At 35.8% G+C, this 10880-nt stretch overlaps 1 protein-coding gene across 1 annotated transcript; it reads right to left on the bottom strand.

Moving 5' to 3' along the window:
• Nucleotides 1-425: 425 nt before the first annotated feature.
• KRT222 (keratin 222) lies at nt 426-9595 on the bottom strand. Its single transcript, NM_001346101.1, is given in 6 exon segments — nt 426-2515; nt 2947-3082; nt 3259-3335; nt 4946-5166; nt 5892-6020; nt 9365-9595. Coding segments are annotated over 6 exon segments (888 nt in total). The 5' UTR covers nt 9461-9595; the 3' UTR covers nt 426-2286.
• Nucleotides 9596-10880: the final 1285 nt, after the last annotated feature.

The raw sequence follows: 10880 nt of genomic DNA, 5'->3' as shown, positions 1-10880 counted from the left end.
TAGTAACTGAAATTTCTCTTTACTTTCATATATTTGTATTTTGACAGATACAAAAGAGACTGAAGAATACTAATTTCTACTCATCCATAAAATGAGGGTAGAATCTTGTTGCACTGCTGTCAAGAATAGAGATCATGTATGAGTTTGCCGAGGACAGTGCCAGGAGCAGAGTACATGCTTTGCCAATGATGGCTACTCTTATTATACTTTTCCCAGGGTTATGGGATTGTTTTGATTCTCTTAATTAGAATATACATTTATTAGAATGTACCATTCTTAACTTTTCTTTTGCCAAAAGAATATAAAAATGGTTATCCCTCCAGGTTACAATTTTTGCTTTATTCCCCAAGTGAGCTAACAATACTAGAAAATTAAACTCAATACAATGTATCAAATTCAAATAAAATGCGGCTTTGGACTTCATGTTTCAGTTTTTTTTTTTTTTATTATTATACTGGTATCATCTACTTTGGTAAATTCCTATCCCGATTTAAAATGCCCCAAAGCAAATAAAACTTTTTAAAATAAATTCAAATACTGTATTTTAAAATGTACATCTTATACACACAAGAGCTGCATAGCAGAATTACTTTAACAAGCAGTTACATTCATGATGCCCAGTACTGTTTTTAACACTGCATATAGATTACACTAGATATATTGTTTTATTATGATTACTGTTGCTTAATACAGTGACTTTAGTACAATAGCTTATATGATTGCATTTTTCAAAGCATTAATAAAGTTAGTAGCATAGCATTTAACTAATATTGAATGAAAACACTTATGTACAGGATGTATTTTTTAGGTTGGATGCTTACACAAGAGTAAGCATTTAACATGCTGTCGTATCCTTGACAAAACAAAATAATCCCTTTTGCTAAATAGAATAAGACAGGCTAAAAGGAATTTAAAATAATTGAAAAAGAAAATTTAAAATTTTATATCCCTGTATTATGTTAAAGATTATTTAACATGATTTTCTCCTGGTTAAAATATACACTTTGTTCTATGTGAAATAGAGAAAGAAAGAGATTGCAAAGGCTGTACTAAAATTGCTAACTGAGCTGTAGCCCTTAGATGATATTTTAGCTGGGAAAAAGTATGGTGAGTTGTACTCAACATTTTATTCTGCTTAGAAAAAAAGTGATAGCCTATAAATTTCTAATGTTTTAAAACAGGTATTTATTGTTTAAGGTTTTAAAATAAATAAATATGCCTGTATTAAACAAATTAAGTTGTTTAAAAAACTTTGCAACAATACTTGATTTATTCACAAATATGTTTTCTGTCCATATTTATTACAGTTTGAACAATTTAAAAATGGAAATCCTGCAAATGCTCATCGCTTAGATAACAGTACTGTTATCTTAATTCACATAAATGACTGCAAGAAATATTTATAATGCTTTACATAGTATCTTAGCTAATGCTCACATCAACTATTCCAATTAGTCACATTTAACTTTACTGATGAAAAAGTTGCGACGGAGAGATTTAGAGAACTCTATTCTAGGAACCATAGCAACAAGACTTTCATCTTTTGTTTGTGCCACTGGCCTTTTGATTTTTTGTAGAGGATGCAACCTTAAAGTTCTTTGAATAAAGTAACTCTTCTGTAAATCAGATCATGATTACAAAAAGCTTTTGGATTAAGATTAACTTAAATTTATTTAATCATCAAATTAGCCAGGGGTGTTCTATAGTTTGCTTGGAATTGCTCGTGGAAAGTGGCTCTGTTATTTTTCTAAGTATGCAAATGATTGTCTCCAAAAAAATTTTTTTTGGTTATGTGAATTGTGAGTCCTCTTTAAGTTTGTTACAATTGTTTTCTTTTTTAAGTAGAAAAATCTTTTTAGATATAACCAGTCATGGAATAATGATGAATAAGTCAGCGTAATTCTTAATATAATCTAATCATACTTAAACAAATTGTTCTCTTTCCTTAGAATATTCAGACACTGAGTGAAATTTCAAAGACTCAACCAAGCCAAGCTTCAGGCTTAGTTTCTGATAAAATTTCAAGAGAAAAAGAAGACTGTTTGGAGTAAATAAAGTAGAAACCATACTGAATTTCTGGTTTTATTTTGAAGCTCCCCCTCTTCAAAGAATGCATCCATAAATGGATTCAGAGAAATTTTGTCCCTGTTTGTTTTCTGAAGGGACACTCATTGATCATAACATATATACTTAATAACTTACATTTTGGGACAGAGGGTGGTCAGGATTATCCACCTTGGTCTACCCTAATGTCGTTTTCAAATCAAGTAAAATACTGTCTTTGGATTAATTAGCTGTTGATGGAGGTTTGATAGAGGGGATACTGCATGATCTTCTCATGATAAGCCTGACTTCTATATCTGGTAGATTATCCTGCTTAGTCTGTAAACACCCTTCATCAGTGGCTGCTAAATGAAGATCAAATCGAAGAGAAACTGATTTTTTCCTTAATCGAGGGTTATCTTTAAAGAAGGAGCCTTCCCATTCTTTAATAACTTCATCCACTTTCTCTGTCCTGAAATGATAAAATAAACCTTCCATATGAAAAAATATGGATCTATTAAAAATATATAATATGTATTCCATATGAAAAAGAAATCAAGAAATGTGTGTAATTCATAATTGAAACATTTAAAATTATAACTCACAATTTACATTGTGGAATTTATAATTTACACGCTTTAAAAATCACACAGGTATAATTTCCAAGGAATTCTATGGAATTCTCATGTTTTGATTATATTTTTGGAAAAATGGTGAATTAAGGATTGAGTACTCTAATATCCGAGTTTTTGTTTAAATATATTTACTCATGTCAGATTAAAAAAATTGCAGCATATTAAAATTATGTTTGGAAACATGCAAAGATTATTGAGATTACTCAACTGAAGTTAATTTCTTTGCACGTGTTTATTATTATTTCTTAGTCAAAATTATTTTACTTACTGGATAGTGCCACGAGCCTCAGTGCTTTCCTTCACAATATTTCCATTTAGTATTGCCTGTTTGGTCACTGTTTCCACTTTTTCATTCTCATACTTTTGTGGGAGTTTTGTTGAAAAAGATATTTCATTTATAATGGCTGTGAAAATGTTATAGTGAAACATTAAATCACAATGTTGTAGTCCTAGTCCCAGAAAATTTATGTCAAACTATATTCAAATATTGCTTATTTTTGCTACTTTACAGTATTTATTTACAATCTCTATAAATGGCACTTTGCTTTTCAAGTTTGTTTGCTTAATATCAGAAACTCACCTGAAGGTAAAACAAAACCAACTCTACTTGTTGTAGGTTTTTGTTCTTTTTTCTCACCTTGGATACAACCATAATATCTGGAATTGGAAAGAATTATATTAGAGAAGCAATGCTGTATTAGCATATAATTAAATGCTTACCAATAAAAGAATGGATAAAATGTAGTTTATTCATACAATGGAAATATTATTTAGCAGTGAAAATAAATGAACTATGGGTACACTGTGTCTTTATGGATGAATCTCCCAAGTATAACATTGAGTGGGGAAGAAAAGGTAGTTTGTAGCTAATTTTATAAAGGTTAAAATAATATGCAAAACAATTTAGTATTTTGTTTAGGGAAACATATATACATATTAGTATAAAGGAATGTGTAAGACTGATAAGGATCAAATTCAAGAGCCAGGTTAGACTAAAGGAGAAGGTTGGGGATAGGAGGATATAGTTTAGGTGCCTGGGGTGGGGGTGGGGAGACTTCAACAACACTGTATTTCACTTCTCAGGCTGGGGGAAGTGAGAACATGAAGTTCATGACTTTTTTCTTGATACTTTCTTTTATATCTTAAATATAGCATAATGAAAATTTTACAAATTAAAGAAATATTAAAGACTGCTTTATCAACATCTTGAATGATTACGCATTAAATAAAATCCACACTTATTTTATTTAATAACAAATTAGAGGTGTGTGTGTATGTATATTCACATAGCACTGTTTTAAGCACTTCACAAACTATTTAATCCTTACAGCAATCCTATGAGGTAGGTAATATTATCCCCATTTTATGGATGAAAAAACTGAGGTGCAGAGAGGTTCAGTAACTTGCCTGGTGTCACCTGGCTAGTAAGTGGTAGATTTTGAATTCAATTTGTTTTTCAAAGCTTTAGTAAATGTCAAGACTTATTACAGGTTAAGGTAGTTTCATCTAATTTTTTAGAGGAATTCTGAAGCAAGCAAGAATAAAGTTTTCTTTCTAGGAACATGTAAAATTGGAGGTTGTCCCATGCTCAAAGCCATGTGACATTACAAGTGATTGCAGATTATGAAACTGAATTAGTAAGAATTCTTCTTTTGATATTTCCATACCTTTTGTTATCAGGACATCTGGAAATCTTTTAAATCATGTACTCAGAACTAAATTGCTTTTCGTGGTTGTAATATAATCACATTATTATCATTATTATCATCATCATCATCATTATTATTATTATTATTAATTTTGGCTTTTGATCTGTGGTAGAAGTGGTCTCTGGGTGGGGGGAGATGTGCATTTTCCAAGCTTTCTTTGTTTCTTTGTTTGTAATATAGGCTTTCTGTGGCCCATAGAAGGAACTGATTAATTTTAGAAGGGATGAATGGCAAGGAAAGTGAGCAAGTTATGAAAGGTCATTCTTGTAGTGACTGAGAATTATTTACATTTCATTCTAGGCTGGAAGCAATCTTTGTCATGGCTAAAGTCCCTGACTTTGGCCATTCTCTTCATAATTTAGGGGGGCTGGAAATAGTTCTCCCACATATTCTTTGCAATGCCTACTAATCCTATATTGTTGTAGGAACCCAGTGAGCACGCCATGGTGATGACAGATGGCTTTTTAGATGTAATTTCTCTGACTGTCTCACCAGAGACCTAAGTGGCTCCGTATTTCTGGTCACTTGCCATCAATGACTGTATATGGAATTAGGTACCTGATTTCTTCCTTTTCTAGGAGGCGGCGATAAGTGGCGATTTCTTGTTCTAGCCTCATCTTTGTGTTGAGAAGCATCTCGTGCTCTTGAAGCTGCTTTTCGATGCCACGCCTTACTTCCTGTAGTTCTTTCTCTAGTCCTTCAATCACGGCCTCTAGGTCTTGCAACTGCATCTGGTAATGTTGCTCGCTGGCATGTAGGGAGTTTTCAAGGCCCCTTTCCTGTTTTATATAGATCTTCATCAGTGAAGGAGTGAAACAAAGTGTGCTTCTGAAATCTGATTGGCAATGGCTTCATTCTATTGTGTTCTCTAAATGTTTGCAATAATGGTATATCACTTATGCAAAAGGTGTTTCCTTAGAACTTTGTTTATGACTCAAGTGAAAACAAGTTATATACAGATGGCTAGAGAACTTAGTATTTCAACAGAATCCTGTGATAATTCTTACAGCAAGGAAAAAAAAAGAATCTGCTGTGTGACTGACTTATTATCACTCTGGTTTATTTGACTTTTTAAAAAATTGGAAATAGAGAACATCAAATGTTAAAGTAGAGCAGACTGCTTAGAAAAGGCATTTGGGGAAAGTGTTTAAATATTTTTTACTATTAGAAGTCTCAGGGGGTGGGGAAGGAAGACTCCCCGCTGCTAGAACTTTGGATAATGACAAAGGCTATGTTCTCTCACAGCAGCAGTTAGAGGACTCCAGGATGAGAAGCAAGGATTCCTTCCTTTTTACAGGCCTGAACTAAATCTTGAATGACCTGATAATAGCCATGGTCATGATGGAGGGAGGGAGGGAGGTAGTTGTGCGGGGGACCAGGGATAGAATTCAGTGGTCTTGCCTTTCAGTTTCTCAGTGTAAGGTAAGGGGCATTATTCCTTTCTCTCTTAATCAACAAATGTCTGGGGACTCAGTGGGCCAGTCGGTTTTGAGATCATTCTCACCACCGCCTGGAGAGATTCAATTTCCACTTGCAGGTGCTGCCACTGGCGCCGAGCTTCTTTGAGTTCTGCTTGCGCTGCCTTTAAAGCCTCTTCGTCTTTGTCCATTTTTTTGCTCATATCTTCTTCTAGCTTTAAGAAAGCCACCAGCAACAAGAACAACAAAAACAAAGACCACTCTTGAAAATGAGACGTTTAAAAGTAATCCTAGAGGGGCGCCTGGGTGGCTCAGTCTGTTAAGCGTCTGCCTTCGCTCAGGTCAGGATCCCAGGGTCCTAGGATTGAGCCCTATGTCAGGCTCCCCGCTGAGCAGGGAGTCTGCTTCTCCCTCTCCCTCTGCCTCTCCCCCAGGCTTGTCCTCTCTCTCTCTCTCTCTAATGAATAAATAAAATCTTTAAAAAATAAAATAAAATAAAAAATAAAAGCAATCCTAGAAACATAGATAGGTGCCTCATCATTTTTTCTTTAAACTGTCAAATTTCAAACATGTGTTTTAGTGCTTGGGGACTAATTGGTCAGGTATGGGAGCAAGTGAATTGCATGCTCAGTTTCAGTGTTCTCACCTATAAAATGAACCTCAGACGTCTCTTCCTACGATGACAGTCTATGAAATGCAGAGAAAAATACATCTATTTTAATGAAAAGTAACAGTTTGTAGGATCTAAGTTTCAGACCTCTGATTCTTCACTTTGTTATTTATGGCATTATTAGGAAGAAGGATTGAAACTCAGCTATTATTTCCCCTCTATGTTTCTTGTAGACTGCTTTGTAAAAGCAGATAAACAGTTCTATATCTTAAACCAATTGATTCTGGGACTGGGTATATGGACAGCGATTAAATACTGCTGGGAAGTATATTATGAATAATTTAAAGAATTAGGTTATCATAGGCATTAGAGGCTCTAAAATAGACTTCCGTAGAAAGAGAACCCACTGTTGATTTACCTTTCGCAAACGATCTTTTTAGAAAGCATGCTAATTTTGGATATCTAGGGAAGTAGCCAAAATTGCATCTTTAAAGATTGTTTTCTACATGCCGTCATATTAAATAACAAGTGGAATATGTTATATTTGGCTTTAAATGTTCTTATGCTGATGTTGAAATCAAATGAAAGTATCTTTTGACAGAATTCTCAACATTTGGCCCCAAGAGCAGCAGGGGCGATGTATGGAATTGATTGCAGTATTTTGAAGCAAAAGTGGCAACTTATTAATGCTTTTATAAAAATGCACCTTGAAATAAAAAATTTTAATTTGATGGTAAAATAGATTTCTTTTTTTAAAGAAAGCACTGCAGTAAATGAAAGTTTACAAATAAAGTTTAGGGCAAGGCATTAAAGAACAAAATTCATACTTTTTTTTTTGGTTTGTTGTATCACTTGTTCCTAGCGGTAAGATGGCAAAGTTAAGCAGCAACACATCGCAGAGCAGCTACAAAAGAGAATATCAAGAATTTAGGAACTAGGAGAGCATAAAACTGCTCGTATCTGCTGGTCTTTTGGATTTTGTTTGGAACTGGCAGCTTGGATTGTGCGGTAGCTAGATTCCGAAGTTGGCCCTCGAAGATCCGCACCTCCCCAGATTCATGTTCTTGTGTGGTTCCCCGTCTGTACTAAATCTGGGCAGACTTTGTGTCTTACTTTAGCCAGTGGAATGTGGCAGAAATGCCAGTTTTAGCCCTAAACCTCAGGAAGCCCTGAGAACTTGCACTCCTGTCCTTAGGGAAGCCCTGGGCCAACCTGTTAAGAAGTCTGGATACCCTGCTGGAGAGATCAGTAGAGGCCAGGTGGAGAGAGACCCCGAGGCACAGGGAGAGAGAGCAAAAGACCCAATTGTCTCAGCTGAGCCAGGCCTTCCAAAAATCCCCTGCCAAGGCACCAGATGTGTGAGTGAGGCACCTTGGGCATCCCAGGCCAGTTGTGCCCCAAGATGATTACAGTCTCAGCCAGTGTCATGCACAGCAGAAGAATCACTCCCACTGAAGCAGTCAACCCACAGAATCATGAGAGAATGAATGCCATGGTTGTTTTAATTCACTAAATTTTGAGGTAGTTTGTTCTACAACAATAAGTCACAAAAAGCTTATGTTTCTTTATTTTGTAATAATTAATCAGGCTTCCCTAAATTTATGCCAACTGACTTTCTGATTTCTTTGAAAGAAAAAATCCTCTAAAGTAGATATACATTAAAAAGACTCTAAACAAAACTTACTATAGCCTCGCCTTTTCACTTTAACTTACTAATTTTGGCGTTGTGACTTACAAATTAAATAACTTGTATTGCTACTATTGCAAAAAAAATATTGATTTGGTCTATATTTTTCAGAAATTGTTGTCTAGTAATTTTTTGCCTTCTCTTTGCAAGAGGTGAATGAACTATTCCAACACTTAAATATCCCAGTGACTTTGCTTGATCTAGGATACTGCTCATTCTTTGTGAAGGCTGAAAATATTACCTAGAGGTGAAATTTATACTGTTACCAAAATGAATTGCTAATGAAGTAAAGTTCTATGATTTCCTTGAAATATTTTTTCCCCTGTTGGGCATTGTTCTTAAGTTCACTATTTGGGTGCCTAGAATAGAATTTGAACTCAGATACAAAAGTTAAAAAAAAAAAAAGAACCAAACCAAAAAACACAGACAAAAATCCTTGAATTTTTAAATCTTCTTTCTAAAATATTTGTTTGTACAGTTATTTAAATGTGTAAGATCTTAATTAATTGCTAAATGTGATTGTCACTTTAAAACAAAGTAAGTCTATGAAATTAGGATTTAGGCTTTATTCAACTTAGCTCTCTCTCTCTTTTTAATACTTAAATATTTCACGACTTGTATTGGAAATAAACATTTCTCATCTTGTAGCACAAAACAAAAATCTCTAAGTGGAGAGTCCATATCAATTTGGGGAATTTTATTGTCCCAATTTATATCACTGTTTCTGAATGCCACCTTCACATACTTAGATAATTTCTATTTATAACAATCTGGTATAAAACTGGTGACAGAAACCTTTCAGAAATATTTTATCTGTTTTTTTTTTATCTCTACCAAGTGTGCAAGCTAGTAAATCTTACCCTAAAGCTTGCCATTTTAAAGTCGTTATTTAAACATTCTCTATAAATAACTCTGTAATAATCTTCGAAGGGTATTTGAAATGCTTTCTTCCCGAAGGATGTCTGAAAGAGGTTAGATCGCCCCATTTTATTGCATGTTGGCCCTATGTTTTGTTAACGATAGGAACCTCATCACTGATGTAAAAATCATCAATCGACATTAACCGAATGACCACTGAACGGTATCATCAGAGCATTTTCCCCCTGTGGTCCCAGTCACATCGCAGTAAAACCTAAATTCCTTCCCCAGTAGACGCTGCATCCAAAAGGAAATACTGTACCTCAAAGAGGCCGGGACAGGAATTGGATAGACAGGGATTGTCTCCTTATCCTGGAAGGTGCCTGTCTGTATGAAATCATTACCTGGATCCTTGTTGAGAGCACGGTCTCTATCTGATTTCTGGTGAGGAGCTTTTCATAGTTTGCCCTGATCTCATTGAGTAGCTGGGACAGCTCCATTCTTTTCCCATCCTCCACCTTGGCTAAGTGAACCTTATCGATAGGATGAGTCGCTGCGGCAGAGCTGGTCTGTCTGCGTCGAGCAGACACAGAGCTCCGTGGAGCCTTAAAGACGCAGAGCTCCCTTTCCAGAACCGTGTTGCTAATCAATTAGGCAAATATGCAAACCCTTTTCTCCTACTGTGGTTGGTGGAGTAGATGCGTCAGACTCTCCCTAGGGGAACGGAAAAAGGAAAACATCCTCAGCATTCCTGAATTGGGTCTCTTGTAAAATTGAGCACTTTGGGGGGTGAGGGTGGGGGTGGGGGCAATTTATCATGTGTCTAAAGGAAATGGGGAAGAAGGGGAAGAAAATTGTATTTTGTTTTCCCCAAAGACCCTGCATGGCAATTAATCAGGGCTGAAAACATGATAGCTAAAATTTTCTTTTATAGTTTCTTTTGCCCTTTCGATTATTTAAACAGAAATGCTGTGGTAGGGCATTAGAATATATCGGAAATCTTGAATATTCTGACAGGTTTTGGAAAAAGCTGCCACCAGATGAAGCTGACAATTGTCATTAGCCATGAGACTGATCATATTTCTCTCAAATGCATACATGTGTGGTTCATGGCAGGCAGTTGGCCCCACGACAGTTTGATGTCTTGAGGCCGATACCCAGATGAAGCTATAGCTGTAGGTAAGCGCTAATAAAGTGTGAGAGCTGGGAGTTAACATTTCCAATATTTTAACAAAGTTGAAGAAATACAATCAGATGGTCCATGTCCAGGGGGGATTCACTGAGTAAGATTCACTGTAGGGGTTACTCCTTTGTGAGTAAACATATAGTCAGTGACAATTCATACCTGTAAATAGAACAAGTGTGCCGCTCTTCTAACTTTAAGAAGTGCCTTTATATCTATCATTTTATCTGAACTTCATGATCCCTGTCACTTTGTAATCTGAAAAGGTGACAAGCCTGAGATGGGAAGGATTGAGGTATCTTGCCCAAGGTCATAGGGCAATGTCATGGCATCTCTGAGACTGGAACTGTGTGACCTCTTTGTTGTGTTCCATATATTGCCCCATCTGCCTCTGCATTCTCTCTCTCCTCACCTAAATTCCTTGTTTACTCTGGCCAGCCAGCTGGCCAGTCACACATTAGAAATGACTGAAATATTTTTGAGAATAGACCTATTGTCATTGTTATTTGTAGAGTGGCTTGGCTGGAGTTGTATCCAAAGAGTAGTTCAGGAAATAATCAATCCTTGGCTCCAGCATTCACAGGGCCTTTGAATATGCATTGTGTTTTTTTAATTTCTGAATTAACTCACTGCTGGCTAGGCCAGTTTGTGCTTGGACATTCCTACTGTCCCTTGTAAACAAAGCTGGCCATCTATTGACCCTGCTGAGAGAGAGGGGTTCTGGTCATTCCTGTCCT

This window comes from Canis lupus, chromosome 9 (assembly GCF_011100685.1).
Source record: "Canis lupus familiaris isolate Mischka breed German Shepherd chromosome 9, alternate assembly UU_Cfam_GSD_1.0, whole genome shotgun sequence".
In the NCBI taxonomy this organism is placed as follows: Eukaryota; Metazoa; Chordata; class Mammalia; order Carnivora; family Canidae; genus Canis; species Canis lupus.
This window is presented reverse-complemented; position numbering and strand designations above follow the sequence as displayed.